The 22,707-nt window shown below is 37.4% G+C and overlaps 3 protein-coding genes across 11 annotated transcripts in view; 1 reads left to right on the top strand and 2 right to left on the bottom strand.

The window, feature by feature from the left end:
- Positions 1–218: 218 nt before the first annotated feature.
- Positions 219–10,536, bottom strand: Mi-2 (chromodomain-helicase-DNA-binding protein Mi-2 homolog). 8 transcript variants are annotated; one of them, XM_088203023.1, is made up of 15 exons: positions 10,358–10,536; positions 7,686–7,753; positions 7,488–7,610; positions 7,250–7,409; positions 7,035–7,180; positions 6,785–6,970; positions 6,416–6,595; positions 6,044–6,346; positions 5,796–5,971; positions 5,605–5,728; positions 1,401–5,534; positions 1,145–1,339; positions 916–1,078; positions 697–842; positions 219–595 (listed from the first exon to the last, which is right to left on the bottom strand). In XM_088203023.1, the coding sequence occupies exons 1-15, from the start codon at positions 10,392–10,394 to the stop codon at positions 593–595; spliced, it is 6,144 nt and encodes a 2,047-aa protein (XP_088059149.1). In that variant the 5' UTR covers positions 10,395–10,536; the 3' UTR covers positions 219–592. The 8 variants fall into 8 exon arrangements, with proteins under 8 accessions (XP_088059149.1, XP_088059151.1, XP_088059150.1 ...); XM_088203025.1 differs by having other exon boundaries at positions 934–1,078; XM_088203024.1 differs by having other exon boundaries at positions 7,256–7,409.
- Positions 10,537–12,188: 1,652 nt separating this feature from the next.
- On the top strand, positions 12,189–13,346 carry LOC148227798 (uncharacterized). The gene is made up of 3 exons (XM_088201549.1): positions 12,189–12,582; positions 12,865–13,005; positions 13,066–13,346. The coding sequence occupies exons 1-3, from the start codon at positions 12,325–12,327 to the stop codon at positions 13,249–13,251; spliced, it is 585 nt and encodes a 194-aa protein (XP_088057675.1). The 5' UTR covers positions 12,189–12,324; the 3' UTR covers positions 13,252–13,346.
- A 57-nt stretch (positions 13,347–13,403) lies between these two features.
- The window catches only part of Ttd14 (TRPL translocation defect 14), a 40,973-nt gene continuing 31,669 nt past the window's right edge, over positions 13,404–22,707 (bottom strand). For both annotated transcript variants that reach the window (XM_088201548.1, XM_088201547.1), the window contains 5 exons: positions 16,846–16,974; positions 16,637–16,773; positions 16,028–16,572; positions 15,772–15,959; positions 13,404–15,280 (listed from right to left, as the gene is read on the bottom strand). In XM_088201548.1, coding sequence (XP_088057674.1) covers positions 15,099–15,280; positions 15,772–15,959; positions 16,028–16,572; positions 16,637–16,773; positions 16,846–16,974 — 1,181 coding nt within the window. In that variant the 3' untranslated portion in view covers positions 13,404–15,098. The remainder of the gene's footprint in view (positions 15,281–15,771; positions 15,960–16,027; positions 16,573–16,636; positions 16,774–16,845; positions 16,975–22,707) is intronic.

The raw sequence follows: 22,707 nt of genomic DNA, 5'->3' as shown, positions 1-22,707 counted from the left end.
CATCTCAGCCAATAAAATCAATATGATTCGCCTCCCCTACTGCATCCCGTAGGAAAGGGGAAGAAATATTTGCATACCTCCATTCATAACACAGATGCATGCATACTTGTAGATATAAAGTTACTGAGAGTTTTATTGATACAAGACTTAAATACATACTTACTTCGAGCTAACGGGAGAGGTAAAATATCAGAGAAGGGCAGTGAATAAAAACAAATTTGCGATGAATAAATTAATGTAAATGTATTGCATGTTTTTAGGTGGAATAACATGAGTGTCATCTTACATATAATTACTTCATCATAAGGGACAAAATTATACAATATATTCGTTAACACAATAAATTAACATTACAAAATATATATGTAAAATGGAAAGAAGCTATCGTCTTACATTTAAGAAGTGGGGAAATACATCGAAAATTCACACTAAGTCACAGTTTTACTACTATCACTTTAAAATGAAAACCCCTCACGAGCTGGAAATAATCCAAATTATACTTTTTACCTAACCATCTTATTAAAAATTATACTAAGTTCTTGCCGTCAGCGCTACTACGTCTCGCACTCACACAACACGTGTTATCACCTTCTTACTAAAAACAAAAATAACAACAACCACAAATAAATATATAACAAATCATAAAATTAAAAAAATCACAACGAAAATGCACAAGAATTAACAAAACGAACGTACGCTCTGATTGCTCGACGACGCAGGTTGACCTGGAACTGAATACTGTGGTCGGAAATTAGTGAAGGTGGCGGCGGGGGCCGCTGCGGGCGAGAAGCCAGGCAGTACCCCGCCCTGGAAACCGCCCGGGAACTGAGACATCTGTTGAGCTATATTCCGAGACAAGAAAAAATACATAAAAATCAGAACAAATTGATCAAACACCTCATATTCCGTACTGACCGGCGGACGCGGGATTACCGGCGGTAGCGGCAAGACGGCTGAGAATGGAACGCTCCGACATCTGAAGCCGCTGCGCCACGGGCGGTATGCGCGCTAAGGTTGCCGGGAGACGAGATACGTCCGACTTCATATCGGATAATAACTCTTCGAGTTGGTTGAGCACCTACAATGAAACATTAATATATATAACACGCAACACAAAAAAATGAGAATGATTGACAATACATACTTTGTGGAGAACTGCATTAGCTGGTTTATTTCCAGCGAGAGATTCTTTGCTCAGATGCTGATGCGATTCAGCCAAGCACTCAACTTCGGCGAAGCGAGCATTTAATGACATTGCAGGATGATTAGGATCCTGAGTCAGGTTCAGGTACGCAGCTCGCCTGAGTTGTTCTTCTATCACCAAAGCCTGCTCCAAAAGCTAATAAAAAAAAAAATGTATCAATAAAATAATATGTATATAAAATATTAATAAAGCATACCTTAAAACGCCTAGCCAGGAACTTGTTTTTGATTTCTAGGAAATTTCCCTTTCCGACATCCATTTTGAAGGGTTCGTTAATGATAGCGAATCGAATATCATTCTGAATATCTTGCCATCTACCATACCCGTGCGTGACGATACCAGCGAGCAACCAATAGTCGTGACGACGATGCCAAATTTCATACTCTCTACCGGGAGCAGCGGCTCTCTCTTCGTTCAACCACAACGTGTGCAATTCTGTGAAGCCTCCATCGGCTATGTTGAACATGAACTTACGTTTCTTAATTTCAAGCTTCAAGGCTTCGTCTTCTTCCGCCTTTTCTTTCTTGACGTCAGTTTCGTCATCCTTAACCAACACAACATCATCATCGTCGCTGATGTCCTTCTTTTCGTCCTTAGCTTTTTCAGTTTTATCCTGCTCTGCCTTATCCTCCTTCTCTTCCTTAACTTCTTCCTTTGGTACGGCAGTCTTATCTTTAATGTCGGATTTTTCGTCTTTATCTGTTTTTTCCGATGCATCCGTCTCCATGTCAGCGTCAGATTTTTTAACATCCTTTTCGCTGACTTCTTCATCGACCGACATTCGCCTATCCTTTTCTACACTATCATCGATCTTATCTTTAGAGTCTTGAGTACTTTCTTCTTTTGTATCGTCTGCGGCGTCAGCTGTAACTTTGTCATCTGATTCCACAGCAGATTTTTCTTTGGTATCCTGTGTTTCAGACGTCTTATCATCTGCGTTATCTTTGCTAGCTGCTTTTTCTTCGTCTTTAACGTCTGATTTTAATTCATCTTTATCGATTACGCTTGAAGTAGGCGGTTGGCTAGGTACCAAGGTGGGAGCGGGCGTAGGGGTGGGAGCCGGAGAAGGCGCCGCACTCGTAGTCGGAGTGGCAGACGAAGGCGCAGGGCTAGGTGCGGCGCTTTCGCCGCCGCCGGAAGCTCCGCCCGTGGTGGAATTAGCAGCGCTTCCAGCGGGCTTTATCGGTTCGCAAGGTTTCCTAATTAATTCTGGCATACTATAATATCCGTTAATGTGTTCAAACTCTTGTACTTTCTTTCTTATGAGAGACATCACTCCTATTCGAGTCAATACATGCTGTCTAGATAGACCTTCACGCGGAACTCCATCAGCGAATGTTTCAGAATTATCCGCGCCGGGTTCGCACAAATGCCTCATGAACAAAGACACGTACGCCTTAAAGTTTCTCTCTGTCTTTCCGCGAAGATCTCTCACTAACCATTGAGAATTAAACGCATCCTGCGGCGGCATACCGTATCGCATAATGGCATTGAGGAACGATTTCCTCTGGCGAGCGTTGAAACCGAGAACTTCTATATTGCCACCGACGCGCGCCAACAAAGGCGGAAGGGGTCGATCCCTCTCTTCCTTTCGCTCCAAGCGACGCTTGCTTCGTCTGCTCAAATCGCCGTTATCATTCTTCTCATCAAAATCATCATCTTCTTTATCATCATCAGTGCCTTGAGAGAAGTCGGAATTGTAATCGGATGCATTCTCTTGCCAAGTGGAATCTTCGCGGGATTCCGTCTGTACGACTCCACCGTCATTATAATTGACCTGTTTCCGGACTCTCTTTCCTTTACCCAGCGTTCTCGAAATATCCTCCTGTTGTTGCTCGTAATGGTGTCGCAGCAGTTTAATCCAATAAGCGGGATCCGTATTCTCGGCTTCTTGTTTGATAATTTCCGTATCAACTTCCTCTTCGCCGTCCCCTTCTTTAGTAGCGTAAGAAGCCACTTTGAAAGAGCTGAGATATTCGTTCGCCCACGATTCTTTCTGCTCTATACCCAAATTAGACCTATCCAACAGTTCGCTCACAGCCTTATCGTCGTAATGAATAGCTTCTTCTTCCTTTCCTTCGTCTTCTTTGAAAAGTTCCTCAGTACCGAACCGTAAAATATCGTCCAATTCCTGTTTTGTGAAATTTGTACCTTTACCGCCCATTCCTGGACGCACAACCAGATGAGTCAACATCATTTTCCTCTTAGCCACCTGCGTGACTCTCTCCTCCACGCTGTTACGCGTGACGAAGCGATATATCATCACTTTGTTGGCTTGGCCTATCCTATGAGCTCTTGAAAAAGCTTGAATATCATTATGAGGATTCCAATCCGAATCGTAAATGATTACAGTATCAGCAGTAGCCAAGTTGATGCCGAGACCTCCCGCTCTCGTAGACAGCAAGAATACAAACTGAGGCGCTCCGGGTGCGTTGAATCGATCGATAGCTTCTTGACGAAGCGACCCAGTGATTCCACCGTCGATTCGCTCATACTTATATCCTTCGCCTTCTAGATAATCCTCCAAAATATCGAGCATTTTCGTCATCTGAGAGAATATGAGCACTCTGTGGCCTTGTTCTTTAAGTTGCCTCAACATTCTACAAAGCAACACCAGCTTACCGGAAGCTTTGATCAAAGCTTGAGTTTCGTAATTTCCGTGCATAGTAATAGGCGCTTCTTCCGAGGCGGCGGGGAATAAATATGGATGATTGCAACATTTTTTCAGATCCATCATTACGTTCAAAAGTGAGACTTGCTGACCGCCGCTCTTAGGATTGAGCGCTTCGAAGTTACGAGTGAGAATATATTTATAATATTTCTTCTGCATCGGTGACAATTCGACTCTGACGATGAACTCAGATTTCGAAGGCATATTTTTAAGCACGTCGGCCTTCAATCTTCGAAGCATGTGGGGTCCTAACATTTCGTGAAGACGTTTAACTTGTTCTTCCTTAGAAACGTCGGCGAATTCGTTTTGGAAAGCGGACAGATCGTTGAATTTATCTTTGCTCAAGAAGTTGAGCAAATGGAAGAGTTCCTCCAAGTTATTTTGCAAAGGAGTACCGGTCAACAGTAACTTATAATTTATGTTATAACCGGCGAGCAAACGGAAGAATTTAGACTGGTTGCTTTTCAGACGATGAGCTTCGTCCACGACGAGGACTGCCCATTCGATGGAGCCTAAACACGCAGAATCGATGGAGATCAATTCGTACGAAGTGAGCAACACGTTGAATTTGATGGAACTAGCTTTGATTTTTGACGGACGGCCGCCGCGGTTAGCTCCTTCTTCGAAGGAAAGTTCGTTCTCGCGAATCACCGCACGAGAATCTTTGTCTCCTACGTAAGTGATGCAATAGAAATCGGGCGCCCACAGTTCGAACTCTCGTTCCCAATTAATAATTGTGGATAAAGGTACGGAGACGAGGAAAGGTCCTTTGCAATGACCTTCCTTATATAACGAATAAAGGAATGTGACAGTCTGGATGGTCTTTCCCAAGCCCATCTCGTCGGCGAGAATAGTATCGATGCCCTGACCCCACGAGTAACGAAGCCAGTTGATACCTTCCAATTGATAAGGATGCAACTGCATACCGGTCTCGTTCAAAAAGGACGGCTGTTGATCGTATTTTTTTTTTAGGTCTGTGGTCGGTCTTTCCGGAGGAGCCGTATAGCGACGAGTCTGCGACACTCTGTCTTCGTCCTCCACCAGTTCTTTTCCTTTGCTCTTTCGACCCGGTTTTCCCTTTTTGCCTTTACGAGGACCGTCAGCCGAACAAGCCGTCCTCAAGTCCATATAATATTCGATCGTAGTTTTCAACAAGGGAATGTCGGCGCCTTCGCCCTCCCACGTGGCCAAATCGTAAGGCAAGTCGCGCCACTTTACAAGATATATTGTAGTACCGTCTCTGAGCGTCCTGTGATTTATGACACGGTGAATTTGCAACCATTCAGGTTTAATACCGTACCTATAGAATTTCTCTTCCAGTATTTTCTCCTGTTTATCTGCCTCTATTCGTTTATCTCTATGTTTGTTCAATCTCTTATACCTGCCGTCGGATTCGTCCAAAGGCTCTTCCAATTTTGGCGGATCTTCCATGTCGTATTTTCGACTGTATATTCTGAACATCAAAGGATGGAACACGTCTAACTGTAATTCTGATATCCAATCGCAATGCCAATACGACTGATCGACCCATTTGACAAAAAATTCTCGTCTCCTTTGTGGCCCTCCCTTCTTATTAGCGTTGGCAGAGTTTCCGTTCAAAGGAGTTTCCGTCCACCTCCAGGTCAAAATCTTTGCCACTTTTCCACTGAGCGGTGGACACTGAATAAAAATCATGATTTATATTAAAACAATTTTATACTATATATTAACCGTATTTTTATATACTCACACCACAACGAGGACATTTCCAATCTCCATCTGGAATTTCATCCAAAGGAGGATTGAGGCAATGAGTGTGATAAGCAGATGGACAAGAATCGCAGCAAAGCAACTCTCCGCCGTCTTTGCAAACTCTATAGATACAATTCAATATAAATTAAATACGTTAAGATTAAAATTTTAAAATAACTCAAATATTACCTGCAAAACTCTTGATGTTCGTCGTCGTCGTCCTGATCATTATTGCCTTCGGCTTCGCAGTGAGGACAAGACCAACGTCCTTCAGGCGTATCTTCGAGTTCAGGTTCCAAACACACCAAGTGATAAGCTCTCGGACAAGTGTCGCACAAGATGATTTCACCCCCTTGTTGACATACCTAAAATGTACACATTAAAATATAAATTTCCAGGTGCAATAAAATATAAAGTGACACAGATAAGATTCTAACCTCGCAATAATCTTGATGCTCTTGTTCGCCATCAGGACCTTCGGGAAATTTGTTGGTCATTTTTAACTTTTTCTTCTTCTTGCTCTTGTTTCCGATCTTAGTTTTCGCTTTGCGACGAGGAAGCGGTTCGCCGTCCGGGCCTTCCGTGGGCGGCGCAGCGACCGTTTCCTCCACAGTTTCATTATTAGCGCTTCGGCTAGGGGCAGGCGCAGCTTTGACTTCAGAATCCTCCGCTTCCGCCAGCATCTGCTCGAATTCAGCATCAGAGTCCGAATTACCACCGCTCGCTTCCGGATCTTCCTCCTTTTTATATTAAAATAAAAGTTACTCATATAATTTTTATATATATACAATTCAAAGAATAAAACTCACGCTACTGGCTCTCTTTCGCTTTCCAAATTTAATCTTCAATGGAGGAACTTTTGGTTTTCGCGACGGTTTTCTTCCTCTAGTTGAGGTTGCTGTCTGTGTTTTAGTACGTCTTCCGCGACCTTTGATACTATCGCTTCCGTCGTCGTCTTCATCTTCGATTTCATCCAAATTATCATCATTCTAAATAAAAAAGTTTAATCATATTATTACAACACTACAACTTATTTCTGTTTTTATCATTCAACACAGGATATTTAATTTAAAATTGTATTTTAAAATCTACATAATAATCATGAATTATTAAATATGTATTCAATCGAAAAAATTTTAAAAAAGTTTTCGTAAATAAAATAAAGTTTTTTAAACTACCTTAGATTGGTTAGCAGCAGCGCGACTAGCTCTAGACGGTTTCGGCGTATACTCTGACATAACGGAGTTATTCGTGTTTTCTTCTGAACCACCGCCTGCCATATTACCGCCTCCGAGATGAGGATTAGATTCGCTGAACATGCGCCACTTTGCGGCAACCAACATCATCAATTTTGACATCGGAACCTATTATAAATAGATCATTAATAATTTTCGCACAGCCACAGCACAGCAATAGAATTAATGCTACCTTTGGATTTTCTTTGACCAACAACGGTCGCACGTGTTGTTGGAACAATTTGTAAGTAGTCAAGTTTTCTAAGTCAGTTTCCGAATACTGAACGTCGACATCCGTCAAGCCGAACGAAGAGCACACTTCTTCGATAGTAGGCATACCTGTATAAATAGAAGCCTTTAAAACTGTGGTTCAATTAAGAGCGTCAATAATATTAAGCGTATCAATACCCGAACCCGGATCGGAAGAAGTAGCCGAAGGAGTGGAAGGTACAGATCGAGCGCTAGTCTTCTGTTTGGCAGCGCGTCCTTTCTTGCTGTTGGAGACCGCGCTCAGCGCATAATCGCTGTCGCCAGCTTCGGCGCCCTCTTCCGCACCAAACTCGCTCTCCTAGAATTTTTTTTATAAGTTTCACTCATCCATCGATTCGAAATATATAATATTAGAAAATCATAAAAAAATATTTACCTCTTCACTTTCATTCTTGCGTTTTTTCTTCTTTTTACGGCCCTTTTTATCATCGCTTCGCGCTCTCCGTTTCTTGCCTTTCTTCTTTTTTCGAACATCCTCGAGAGAATAATCATCATCCTCCTTATTAATCATTTAACAAATTGAATTTGCAAAAAAAAAAGTATACAAACTCGACCGTTTGTGGTAAATATCTACCTTTGGCTGTCCATCGTCCGATTCGCCCGAATTCTCCAAAGGGCCATCATCTTCGACTTCCTCTTCGGCTACAAGAGAGTAAAAATATTGTAAAACATTGCCACCTCAGCAAGTTACATATATCATTAATATTTCTAAAGTCATTGCTGACTTCACTGTTACTGGTTGTGTGGCACATAGAGCCTTCAATTTTCGTTATTACCAAATCGTGAAAAGGTATATGTACATTGAATTGATAATGCTCGTATTTCCCTAATTATTCTGTTGATTACGATTTTCGAAATAAAAGTTCAGAAAAAATAAGACTATCAGAGTTGTGGAATCGAAGTTGTAAAAAATCAACTATTGACTCTTTTTATAATTTTCTTTAACACATTTATGCGCTGAAGACTGTTTATTTTTCGCGCTTCGCCCCTTCCCGGTCATGCCCAAGTTTTATATTTTGTGAATTCTCATCTCAAAAATCAGCAAATTTCTCGAAAAAATTAAAGTTAAAATTTAATTTGTACGAATGTTTTTAATTGTATTACAACGGCTGCATTTTTTTTATACCACTGCATAGGAAAGGGTGGGTCTGTGCCAGATATTTTTGAGTCATTTTTAAGCAAGTACTGCGATCGAGAACTGTTTAAAATAATCAAATCTGATTTAAGAGCTCCCATAAATGCTGACTTATTAAAAGAAATATTTTTTTTTAAGATCTAATTCAGTTTAAATCACAGACAAAAATATTAAATTTAGATGTAGTATTATTAAATATTTAAAATTAGATTTAGTCAAATTGGCAAAATAAAAGCAATGAAATAAGCTTTTTCCCTTGCGAGTAACTATTAAATTTTATTATTATTTATTCTACCTAAGGTATATTATGTATATTTTTTAATAATTTGAAAATCGTTGACATTATTTTTATTGCTATTAATTAAATGGTAACAAAAAATAATCTTATTAAAATTGTTTAAATCGGAGTCAATAAAATTTTAAATAACTCCATAGCCCTGCTTTATATGGATGGCAAATACTTCCCATTATGTCACATAAAATCAAATATTTTAAGACAAAATCTAAAACTTATCAGTGATCAACATCTGCCACCTCTCGGACCATTCAGGAAATCGATTTGAGTTTATGAAATCATCACAGTTGCTATACAATATTAACACTGCAGAAATTTCGCCTGAAGAATATATACCTGTATGAGACGGAGAGAACCTGGATTTAGAGCTGATGACATATATACTGTGACAAACTGCAGTTAAATAATTGTCAGCATCAGTGACGAATGTTGACAGTGAAATAGGCTAACATTTATTTTTAGCACACATTCAGATCAACGTAATTAAAGGTTTCTCTTTCAAAGATATAACAATCAAAATTGGCTTTGCTTTTCTCAACTATTATGATTATCCTATAAGGACTGACTATTATTTCATTCACAGGTCTGTGATAATTTTAATTTTCCAGCTATTTTTCGATTTTGCCACATTTGTAACTATTATTATACCTTTTTAAACATTCATCACGATCTTATTTAAGAATAGCGATATGGAAAATCCAGGAAAAGTAGATAAAATTCCGACAGATTCGATTATTATTCTAATTATTTAATTTGTTTGCTTTAAAAAGTACTTAATGATAATCTAGTACTCTGTATCAGGATGTCACTGAATAATTTTATCAGTTATTTAGGATTGTAATTTTTCTTCTATTTACTATAATAACACTGATCGAATGGGTAAATACATTATATAGCACTTGGGCTTATAACAAATAATTAAATTTTTTCATTGATTTATGATGGCTTATGTTATTTTGATAGGTGTTGATATTAAATAATCTGTTTTATGGTTGTAATGTTGCAACTAAATTGCATTAATTATTGATTTGAATAATTTAAAAAAAATGGTTTTGAAATTTTATATCACAACCATAATAGCTAATTAAAAGTGCGAATCGATAATTAAATTTACTAGTTACACTAGACTAGATGCACTATCAAGTTGACCTTGACGATGTGTTTTTTAAAAATCCGATCATACCAAGTTAAGATGGGTGAAAATAAACAGTAAAAATGTTATATTTTGAAATAGTTGGCGCGTTCGAGTCGTACTAGGTAATTATCGGTCGATCTAGAAAAGTAAAGAAAGTCCCGCACGCTCGACATAACGAAAATTAAAAGCGGCCGGGGGTGGGGGGTGTCGCGAAACAAAGACGCGAAAATCGCGATCGAATGTGCAATATGCACTTTTCCGACGTCTGCCGATAATCTTCGACGGTTAAGGGTGCACGCGGGCGGTGGGCGGCAAACGGCGGGGGGCGCATCGGCCGGTTGACGTTCCGCGAAAAGCGCGTCGCCGCGGAGCGAGGTCGCCATGACGCGCTCCGGAGGCTGTATGCTAATTAGCGCGTCCCGGCGTTTTCGAAACGCCGGCGAACCAGCGAAGGTAGAGTGAAAGACGACGGGGCGCAGGCCTAACAGGGGTCACCGTTCAATCGGGGGGCAGCGGGGGAGGGGGCGGAGGGGGTGGCGGCGCTTTTGCCGCCTGAGCGTTTCGCGTCGCCTTCCGCCGCGAGCTGCAAGCCGCCCCCCGACTTGGACGCGGACGTTTGAGGTTACGTCGGAGCGAGGGGGCGCGCGGGGGTGAAGGGGCGAGGGGGCGGCGGTCGCTCACCTGCCACGGAGCCGTCTAGTTCGGCGTCCGACGCCATCCCGGCTGAGCTGGCGGCGGTCGCGCGCCTGGGAGCACCTGGAAGGCGCGGGCTCTGTCGCGAGCGACTCGGCGTCCGACTTTTCGAAGAACGACGCGAGACGCGAGAGACGCCGCCGCTGTCTCTGCCGCTGGCCGCCTCTGCAGGCGCGCCAACCTGATAGCTCTTTCAGCCGCTAGTTGGCCCGCACCACAACACGCGCTGATTAGCGGCCATGCGCTGCACTATTTCGCGCAATTTACATGCATTCTCTCAATATCGCAATTCTCATCCGAATTATTACAAATAAACTCGAATAAAAACTTATACGAAAATCTGGCTTATTGTAAACTTTACAAGGCCGGCTCTGAGCATATGCAAACGGTTCTGAGCACACATTAGTAGAGATGTACCGGCGGAATAAACCCTGCTCATTTCCAGAAAAAAACGGAATTTTGGGTGGGAATAAACGGCGATGGGAAAATTCGGAAATGGAAAATACGTAAAAAACAGATTGACACATTTTTAGATATAAACATTTCAAAGCTTAATTGAATTTAAGGTTGCATTTACATTGCGCGCAACTACTCTCTTATGAAAGCCACCTTATAAAAAATCACTGACATTTGGAAACAGAAAATATTGAACAACTAGCAGCATTAAGATTTGATAATGCAACGTTTTTTGACGAATTTTTCAAGATTAAAATTTTAAAGAAAACTGTATCAGTCAGAAACTTGATTTGTCCAAAATATATTAAACTTTGTCTTAACATCATTAATCACAATTAATTTTGAATAAATAAATATTTTTGAATATTTTGGATACATTTGTATTTTTGTATATTAATATTTATATATTTTTTTTGTATGTTGTTTTGTCACAAATACTTTAACGCAAAAATAGTGTTTATTACGCTTTTAACAAGTACTTACGACAAATTTAATTTCACTCTCAACTAAGTGGTTCCGATGAACGACTTAAAAGTAAAAATTCAATTAAAAACTGACGAATATATCTTGCATAAAGCTTTCTTGCACACAGCCCGAAATATGGACTATATGTATATATATTCTGAATGAGGGCGTCATTTGATTATATTTAACACTATACTGATATCTCTTCGATTCCTTGAAAAAATTTCAAATATGTAATTTGAACTTTAGTAACGAATTGTAACGAGTGGCAATTAGACGTAAATCAAGCCGCTGCAGTAGTATTTATTAAGAGATATAGTTACCTGCTTACATTTGAAATATGCACGGTGTACGAGGCAGCACCGGCCGTTGTAAGTCCACCAACATAATGTGTCACCTTCACGTCAGTGTTATCAGATTTACGCTAATTTTCGCGCATAATAAACCTGAGATGGTTTTAAAACAAAATTTTCCGTAACGACCTTTTTTTTAGTTTTCTAAGGAAAATTTTCCCAAATGATCTTTGTTATTTTAGAGCACAGGGCATTGAACATTCACATACTGGCCTTGTAAAAGCTATACCAAATTGAAACAGATTGGACCTGTAAAAGCTATACAAAATTGAAAAAAAACATGCTGAACTTTAAAAACACAAATAAAACTTTTCTTTTTTTTATTAAAAAATGAAATATTATTAGTCGAGTATTTAATAAAATTAGAAATAGATAATATTTTGTATTTAATGTTGAAACATAACATTATTATTATAATATTTTATTAAAAATGTTTTATGTGTTTTTTATATGTTTAATAATAAACGATAATTATTAATAATAAAATAATTATAATGCAATATAATATTAGAAAGATATTGATCTAAAAATAAAAAGGAAACTACGTTGGGCCATGGTCATTACAACGATGGCTTAGGACGCCGCGCCATTTTCGAGGAAACGTCAAATTTATTCCGGCGATCGTAAACATCTCTATCGAGATGAATTCGTATACTTAGAAATTGTATTTCCGCTTCCATTATGAACTCGCTGGTTCCGGACTATGAAGACTCGTCTTCCGATTCAGAGTCCGAGCGCTCCGACGACGAGGAAGCGGCGCCAGAGCCGGAATACCCGGCTTCTAACGAACCGATCGTCTACGCCGAAGAAGACTCGGTGTCGAAGCTCCCCAAGCCGAACTTTGATAATTCAACGTCGTCGAAGAATTCCGTTTTCAACAATCCATTCGTCGAAGCGGAAAATGCTAAAAAGGCGATACTAGAAAAGCATGTTAAAATGGTACTGCATACCAGACGTCCTCCTTGAACAAAATTACCAAAAAGACAAATTTGATGAGCTCCCGTAGTAATTTTTTCTTAAAAAATTTCAGTTAACCTTTAAACAAAAATTTTCGAAATGACATTTTAGCTCCCACAGCAATTTGTGCTTCTTTATTCTCCTCGAAAAATAAAACTAAGATGACCTTTTAACATTTTAATGTCGTTTGATATTTTCAAAATCTGTTCACCTTATGGTATATATCTAATTGATTGTACATTTTCTAAATATTTATTTGCTCAGGTTCAACCCAAAGACAAAGTACAAACAATCAACGGGAAAAAGATATGCTGGAACTATCGTAAAGGCAGGTGTCGTTTCGGACATACGTGTACTTTCGCTCACGACACTGATTTATACAAAAACAAAGACGCCGATGATGAGGTATCATAATTATAATATATATCTTTTAAACGTGAGTTACGTAACTGATTTATTTTTTAGTCTGACAAAAACAATACGAAAGCGTCTTCCGGCTCGAATCAAAACATATCCGAGAGCTACAACGGAATGGATCCACAAGACGGAAAGCGAAATAATAAAAAGAAAAGGCCCGGATTAGGCGATAACGTCGTTCCGAGCAAAAAAGTGATGAAATTCTATAAGCACAATAAATTAAAACCAAATTAGGTCAAATATCGCCGCTCTTCCTAGATTAAATGCGTTTAATATATGTATTACACTTTGTTTCAATCGAATCGAGACTAAAGAGTTTTGTTGATCAACTGTCTTTTTCATTTATCTCTCGTCAAATAAATAGATAGGTAAAAAAAAAACAAGTATTCCAAGCATAATTTTATTTTTTAGAAATGAGATTCATCTGATAAAATATAATCGAAAGAAAATCATTCGTTTAAGTTCAATTAAAACGTATACAATAATTGATTAAACCGAACGTCCTAAGAACTAGGATCGATTCGATACTTTAAAATGATATACAAAAACGTCTGCTTTGCGCCGACTTCGGCGAACGCATTATGACACAATATAAGTACCCAAATAAATCAACAAATAACATTTAAAAAGTCGAAAGTATCACTCTACGATATAAGTCCGTGGACTGATTAAATTTTTCATCATAAGACGGATTAAGTTCATTTTAAAATATATATATATATATACATATATATATTTTATTTACAAGAGACTGACTTTTTTTAATTAAAACTCTACACATACATTTATATAAAGTACTCGCATCACAGCCTATAGAAAGCAGAACATCTGAATTCACTAATGAGGTTAACAAATGTTACACTTTTGATATATGTATTAAGAAAAAAATCATATAACACCGATAAAAGCATCTATCAGTTGAAGTGTTCTTCGTAATCCTAAACATCAATAAATTACATTATCAATACAATTGGTAAAACATTATTGCTGCGACTATTACGAGAGCAAAAAAGTTAAGAATCTACGTTTTTAAATAAATAAATACATTCATCGATAATTATGAAGCAAGTCACATGTCTCATCATAAATCATAAATAAATTAAATTGTAAACAATAAAAACGATTCTCTTTTATGAGTTTGTACGAATGAATCTCGATTTACTTCCCCGCCTCGATACGAGGATACGAATCATTGATTTCATCTCAACGTATGTAATAATTTCATAGCAGACATGCACTTTCGATTGTATATTTTGTAAAAAAATATGTTTTTCATATTCAATATTTTTTTGGTTTTAATTCTTTATTTAATAATAATATAAATAGATTTTTTAATAAAAAAAAACACCCAGTTACTTTCTGTATACATTTTCAACTAGAGACACCTTGGAGATGGTACAGAGTCATGCGCTTGGCCCGTTTAAGAATTGAATTTTCATTGCAACCGTCTAACTATAATATGTTATATTTTCATCTCCACTTGAAATTATATATTAAAATGATTTGATTGTTATACGCCTTTGAGAATAAAAGATAGAGAACCAATGGCATATAATAAAAAAAACATTGAATTTTCACAGCTCCACAATTCTCCAAGTTGTCTCTGTTACAATAGCTCGCAGATTGACAAAAATTTTAACACGAAAAACGTCTCTTAACACACCTTAAGAAAATATAATTTTTATTACGCAATAATTAGGTAACTCTACCAATATTTAAACATCAAATATATTTTCATTATAGACACATTTACTTGCAATTGGAAAGATTATTTTGACGCACGTACAATGCCTAAATTTTGAATCTACAAAACATTGCAAAGATTCGTGAATCAGATCGAAACTAAAAATACGCTGATAAAATAATTAATTGATGTAAAAATCATATCGAAGAATGTGGCACTCTCGCTCGCGCGCACACAATTATAATATATCATACATTTAAAACACTCTTGATTGACAAATCAATTGAAACAAATAAAAATTCATCTGTAAATATTGAAATTGCCACAAATAATTGATATGTATAAAAATTTACATTAAATCATAAGTCAAAAAATGGACTAAGAAATATAGGACAAATTAAACTGTTCCGTTCATCTTGCTGACACCGTTAGACATGCCCTGGCACGCTTTCCCGTTGCACTTGTTGCCTTCGGAATCTTGATGCGAAGAATCACCGTTTGTCATATACGTTTGATTGTTCTCTGGCGTTCCATTGAGTTGGATCTTCTTCAGGTTGTTCAAAAGTGTCTCATCTTTACCTGAAACGTAACATTCAATTTATTTTCACTCCAAATTAAGAGTTCAATCAAATTCTACACTGAATCAGCATATAGTTTTATCTAAAAGGACACCTTAGGTTAAATTACACTGTACCTTTTTAAGCCACAAATGTAATTAAAAACGATTTTTTAACTCAAATCGAGTTATCTTTGTGGCAAAAATCTTGTTATACAGCGATCTACAGGTGAAGTTTATACCATTTTATAGTACAGTTCAAGGGACATTTATTGATAATAAAACATCATTAACTACCATCCTATAATGAAATGTATGATTCCTACTATGACTGGTATGTGAGTCTCCATATTACAAAGAGGATCTGAATAAACAAAGGGTTTATCCTTTAATAACTCACAATACTCACTAAAGACCCTCCTGGCTCACTTGACAAATCAACACCTGGCTCACTTTGTTAATAACGACATTGTTAATAAGACTTCATTGTCAACGTAAACCGACTCATACTAACCGTTAACGGAGAGATCGCGACAGAACAGTTTCGAATTGTTCCAGTCTTCCTTCAGCGACAAGTTGAACATTGAATAATCGGGCGTTCCTGTGACTTCTTTCTCGATCTTCAAAAACGTCGGCAACAGCTCCAAGAGTTGCTTTTTCTCGTGAGCGCTATACGTCTCGAGCAGCATCAAACCTTGACACCTAAACGCAAAATTTTAAGTCATATTTTTTAAATTTAATACCGATAAAATAAAACGGAGATGCACTACCTTGGATGCCCGGGCTCTTTGTATATATCCAACTGATAATATTGATTGTTTATGATGAAGCACCTTCTCTTCTTGAATATCGTAAAATGAGTGTCGTCCTTTTGGGACAGCATGTTCAAGTAGTCCCTGTGCGTAAGCTGTGTCTTGACTTCGACCGTCTGACCGTACACTTGCGGCCTCCTGATGGTGTGGATGTAAGACCAGTGGCCCTTCTGGCCCCGTTTTCTCAGCCGGGCCTGTATCTTTCTGCCGTTCGACTGCAGGTAATTGTGGACGACGTCGAAGTCTTGGAACGGAGGGAATTCTTCCACGGGCGGCAGCGGACCCCTCACCAAGAACTTCAGCTTTCTCGAATTGCACAACAACCGGTCGCCAGTGTCCAGTCCGATCTTTTGGCATACGCAAGCAATCATCCGCTTGATCTTTGACTCGAAATCGGTCGAGTTATCGATGACGTCAAAATAGGGATGGCCGACCCAAGCAGCAGCCGCGTTATAATCGAGCTCTTTGGCAAGTTCCAGACCCTCGGATCTGCAAGCGTGATCCTAGAACAATAATTAAACAATTGAATGTTGGTGATTCATTCTATATATAGTATGGAATACATACATCAGTCGAATAGAAATGCTCTGCTCCGTTAGCAGCGGAAACCATGTGGACGATATGGCTGTACCTGTTGTCCCTTAATTCCACATTGTTCCATTTGTTATTCGATATTAACACTTCCCATTTCTCTTTGGATATGACTGTAGATTTAAAATAGTTTTAAATAAACAGCTTCAATCATAAATATAAAATTCATACAATTTTTAACTTACAAGCGCTGGCATCCATGGCACCCCTGTCGCAAATGATGAGACAGTCTCGCTGACAAGAAGAGGCCAATTCGAAGAAAGTGTTTTCAATCTGGATCATGGTCTTAAGCAGGTTCTCTTGAAATTTGAAAGCTGTAAAGAAAATTAATTAAAGTTAATTATAAAATATGAATTTAAATCATAAATAGTAACGACTATATGTTAAGAAAACGAGCATTTTAGATACAAACTAAAGGAAAATTTAAATGAGCAATATATAAAATAATTGTTCCATAAAGCGATTTGTTTGTGCATTAAGATTTACCTTACATAAATGCACAAATAATTCGTTTTATGGAACAAAGTATTTATTTAAATGCACATATCTCTTTAAATAATTCCCTGTTAAATCGCATCCAAATAAATTACGATACAGGAAACATGTTATGAACTACAGAAAATATGATCTTTTTAAAACAATTCCTATTCATAAAAATGTGTGTAGCATTTTTTTAATCAAATAATAGCTATTTTTTGTTGTTGTGAAAATCTTATTAATTATTAAATAAAAAAAAAGGCATAATAATTTTTCTACCATGTTTATATGGCATTCATGGTGTGGGTATAAGATGATGATTGACAAAATTACCCATCATTCATACCAGTGTGTCTGACTTGATTAAGAAGCATCTGAAACAATTTTATCAAATGCTAGTCCATTTGTACACATGTAAGTAACAGACATAATGAACCCTTCACTGCCTAAAAACTGCAGCGGCCATTTTAAGCTACTACTGTGCATTTGCATTGCATGCCTAATTCGTACTACCTTGTCAAGTCGTTAACACTTGAAACATATTTTTTAATTATAAAAATAGCTGGCATTGGGTTCGTTTAGTACGAAAAATACCATGGCACGAAAATGGTTAAACAGGTCGAGACGATTTTAAGGTAAAATATTAGCAGTAAAACTGAACATAAGTTAGGGATTGATGAATGTGCGTAAGTAATAAAAAAGTGACTCGAAATGTGTTTAACTAGAGAAATAAATGAGACGAAGAGTATGATATCTATATTTTTGAACTATTTTAGTTAATATGATCTTTAGCTACAAGGCTAAATAAATAACTTAGTTTAACATGCGTTTTTTGTGATTATGTTGAAATAACAAAATGCACAAATTTGTGCATGCGGTATTCAATGTCCAACAAATCTCATTATGCCCCAGAAAATTCTGCGGGCTGCGTTCAAATTTTAGTTGTGTCTGCTGATGCCTTATATGTACCATTGATTAGTTGCATCATTCGACATTCAATTGAATTGCATTTACGCAACAAGGAAATTCACGCTGAAACCATTTACGTGAACGAGATCGATTGGATTACCGAACTACTTATGACAAAGCCTCACATCAGCTCAACATAATTGGACAGAGGGTACAGCTATATATCAAACTCGATAGAAAAAATATGACAGCTATTAACTGTCAATTATTTTTTCTATCGATTACTCTATCTGTCTAAATTAAAAGTCGAAATCCAACCGATTTTTTCGCATCGACGCGAGTGGAAAATTTCATTCGCGAACACATCTTTATATACCTGCTTTTGTGCATCATAATCGCGTCATAACAAATTGGATCGTGTCGGTTCGTTCTCATTATCGAATCGAAATCATGTCAACGCCCCCCAAACAGTGATAATAAAAAGACTGTACTTAGATCTTCTCTTGGCCGACATTCAAATTTCAACGGGAGATAGACCAAAAAGGCGATGGGAAAGCGAAAAAAAATCATGGGCGTCACGTGAAACCGATAATAATAGATCAGCTGAGTCGATGACGCGCGCAAGTCACATGTAGAAGCACTTCTTGCGCTAATTAATGCAAAGTCAGGCAAAAAAATGACCACTTCCTGTTTTCTTCGCTCTTCAAGGCTGGGGCGAAAAATTGCCAAAATTCCAAATTTGGCCTTTGAAAGTGTTCGACGAATTTTTTGGAGGCTTGGCGGCGAAACCTCTCGCTTGTAATATGCAAATCCGGTACGACTCCAAGTTCAGGGTCAGCACTGGCCAGACCAAAACATAAACATTGCAAAAAGAAGAAACCGCCGTGACGCAGACATGCTGAGCAAATCATAATAAAAACAAACATTCGCAAGAAAATACCCAGACGAAAATACCACGCTTAAAAGTGAATGAATATATGCTAAGTATTTCGCATTCATTCTTCAAATCATCGAGAGTCAAACCTTTCAATGCTAGACATATATAAATTGCACTAGAGCGAAACTGGAATTACACAACTGCAGTTTTATCAGTGGCTGAATCAGCATCAAAAAATGTTCAATGATCATATCTTATAGTGCAGAAGATTCAAATAATAATTAAATTTTTCCAATCATACTTTTAGGCCGGTTTCACACGTGCCGGATGGATTCACCCGGCACCGGGCCGGCACCGTTTACAAAGCTTTCACACGTGGCCGGTCTCTGGCCGGTTTCTGGCCGGTTTCTTCCCAACCCGACCTATAACCCGTCAACTGGTGCCAGTAATTTAGGATTAACGGCTTCACATAAGTCCTTCCACACATTTCGCGTTATTTTTTTATTTTTGTATGTATTCTACTAAAATAATTAAAAGAGATTACATTAATATAATTAAAATTTCGAAGTCTATTTCTTCCGCTATTGCCTAAACACGAGGAATATATATAATATTTTATTACAAGATACCACAATCACTGTCAACGGCCCGGTTCATGTTTGAGTTTTACCCCCATCACACTCAACTCGGTACCCGGCGCCGGACAGTTTAGTGAGCGCGGCCGGCGACAACCCGGCAGTCAGCGCCGAGCCGGCGCCGGGTAGATTTGTCCGGCACGTCTGAAATGATAGTACTAGCCCATACAACACCATCCCCACTACACGGCGCCGGCCCGGTGCCGGACAAATCCACCCGGCACGTGTGAAACCGGCCTTTGAATCAATATGTTCAATATTGCTACATCGTTAATTCCTCTAGGTTCTGATCAATGGTTTTTTTTATTTTATTAATGATATTAACAAAGTTATTTATTATAAATATTTGTAAAAACGTGTCATCCACTAATAAACTACCATTTAGAATAAAAAATAATAGCCGATTTGAGTGTCATATTTCAAGAAAACACATGCAATAAATTTGTCTTGCTATATGCGGATCAATCGAAGAGCTCGAGGACATTGTGTACCTTGTATAATCACCTAGTGCACGGTACCCTCGGGCAAGCGTCTCTGTTCTGATTACCAAATAATGCAACCGACACATTTTTAATAGAAAAGAAGGAATATAAATATTATTTCCAACTAACTTTTACTATTTTCGACAAAGGTATGATGGGATATGATTCACTCGAGTCGCGTCGACGAGCTTGCGTGTTATATTATTATGGCTCATATTTTTCGGATCAGAATTTTAATACAATTATGGTCAGAATTAAGCGACAGAATAAATATTAGATGTGCTTAATATATATTAAATGGTAAGAATTATTTTGACAGATATTCAGAATATTTTTTTTTCAGTCAGTATTTATATTATCTGTATTTTAACATCAATGTCAGTTTTATGTTGTCAGGTGATTAGCATAATAATTCATGGTCATTATCAAGGTGTTTTAGCGCTAACATGTTTGGTGGGGCTCACAACATTATTTGATGTCAATACAACAAACGCTTCGTTTATCGCTCTAAATACCTTAGCGTCCTACATATAATTAAATAGATTTGTTCGTATTGTGATTTATTCATTGGGTGTTCACTGTTCTGACAAACGCTCGCTCGCACCGAACCTGTGCGAGCGATATTTTTTATAAGATATTTTTAAAATAAATAATTTATTGCCTATTTATATATATAATATTTTTTATTAAACCCATTTGATATTTATTCTGATCCTAAGTAATATAATTATAACCAGGTACTTAATAAAATTCTGACCGATTGATCTTTATTCTGACCCAAAGCTGATTTAAAGTATGACCATTTAATTTGTTACCTATTATTATTTCTTTAAATTATAATTTAAATAAATAGTTGAATCAACTTTGGATCAGAATAAATATCAAATCTCGGTCAGAATTTTATTAATTATTATACAACCAACATTTTATTTTATATTCTTATGGTTAACCAGTAATATGTATGTATATATGTGGGATTCAATTTTTGAATTTAGTGGTACGCTAGGTCCGAAATGTTAGATGAGAGGTTCCAGCTTGTTTAAGCTTTAGCGCATCGATCATGAAAGTCCAGTATAAAAACAGGTTAATCCAATTATACCCCTGGATGTGGTGTCAATAAGTGGGCGAGCACTAAGCGTCCCCCAGCATTTTATATTTAGGAAGTTACTTTCTTGAAGAATAAAAATTGTGGTAAGGATTCAAATTTTCAGTTTACAATGCAAAATCATCTGGCATTAAAGGGGTTAAGTTGCTGATATGAAATATTCACAATCCATTGATTCTGGATGCCACCTAATTAAACGCGCTTGCTTTCTTGCGTATTGTTTGAAGTACTACATGCAAGAACAGGACAACTCCTGTTCTTTCATGTAGCACAGCTATCCGACTTTTTAACCGTGTTATCATCCAGGTACTCGCAGTTGTGGTCTAATATATGTTTTTATGTATTGTTTTTTTCTGTATTGAATGCATTGGCATAAAGCCTTGCATATGTATTACTTAATTAAAATTAAAATTTTATACACAATAGAAGTTTTAAGAACTTACATATGATTATATGTAAACTGAAGTTATATATATTGTACTATCATTATTATAAATAACACGCACGTCACAACAGAGTAACGTATATTAAATTTATTTCAATCTATTTTATAATATCGGTTTTTATCAATAACTAATTGTTTACCTTAACACATGTAATTATAACATAATAGCAAAACAATACTACATTTAATTAAAAAAATAAAATTTCGCTACGCGGTTTTATGTTTTAGCATATATTTAAATAACTGAAATACATTCTGGCAATATAAACAAAACAATCGACGATATTTTCGTGTTTCTTATCTGATTTAAATGACATCATGCAAAGTTGTTTAGAGTAAAAAAAAAAGCAGCGAGACGACCGAGAGCGCAATTATTGGCGTACTATACCTCTCTTTTTAGCCAAACTGACGCTAAACAGTAAAGTAAATACTGAGCACGCGACGTCACAGCCATATTTATCAAACAAGCAAATGTTTTGCGTCGACATTTTTCGTCTATATTTATACTATCTAAGCATGAACATTATTTCAGCTTTTTCCGGGAGGGGCAAAAGTAAGCTGCCAATGACCGTTTTTTGACATTCCTATTTCATTAATTAAGATTCATAGTATTTCATTAAAGGACATACATTTTTATGGACAAATTCAAAGGAGGCCTTGTAAATAATCCACGTCAAAAGCAATAAAATCATGTCGTCGCAGTGACACTCGGTTATCTAGTGTTTTTATCAAGACTTTTTATAACAATATTACGACCTATAATAAGCGAGAATTAAATGAAGCATAATTAAATCAAATTTTGACCAATAGAAGAACGCAAAAAACAATTATCACTTCTCAGAAGTCAAAAATCCACGTCAAAAGCAATAAAATCGTGCCGTCGCCGTCGCAGTGGGAACGCTCGTTACCGAGCGTTCCCACTGCGGCGGCGCCGACACGATTTTATTGCTTTTGACGTGCATTTTTGACTTCTGAGAAGTGATAATTGTTTTTGCGCCCTCCTATTGATCAAAATTCGGTTTGAATAAGCTTTGACCAATGCTCTCATATCATAAGTCCATAGTAATATCGGCAAGAATAGCTATCATATTTTTAAAACAAAGTGTAATATCCAGCG

This window comes from Plectrocnemia conspersa, unplaced genomic scaffold, assembly GCF_051122295.1.
Source record: "Plectrocnemia conspersa isolate PC_06_02 unplaced genomic scaffold, ASM5112229v1 ptg000013l, whole genome shotgun sequence".
NCBI classification, from domain to species: domain Eukaryota; kingdom Metazoa; phylum Arthropoda; class Insecta; order Trichoptera; family Polycentropodidae; genus Plectrocnemia; species Plectrocnemia conspersa.
This window is presented reverse-complemented; position numbering and strand designations above follow the sequence as displayed.

Coding starts and splice junctions, on each gene's coding strand:
- Mi-2 (XM_088203023.1), bottom strand. CDS start 10,394: ATGGCGTCGGACGCCGAACTAGACGGCTCCGTGGCAG. Junction 7,611..7,685: donor CGGACGATGGACAGCCAAAG/GTAGATATTTAC, acceptor ATGATTAATAAG/GAGGATGATGATTATTCTCT. Junction 1,340..1,400: donor TCCTGGCTAGGCGTTTTAAG/GTATGCTTTATT, acceptor TTTTTTTATTAG/CTTTTGGAGCAGGCTTTGGT.
- LOC148227798 (XM_088201549.1), top strand. CDS start 12,325: ATGAACTCGCTGGTTCCGGACTATGAAGACTCGTCTTCCGATTCAGAG. Junction 12,583..12,864: donor TAGAAAAGCATGTTAAAATG/GTACTGCATACC, acceptor TTATTTGCTCAG/GTTCAACCCAAAGACAAAGT. Junction 13,006..13,065: donor ACAAAGACGCCGATGATGAG/GTATCATAATTA, acceptor TTTATTTTTTAG/TCTGACAAAAACAATACGAA.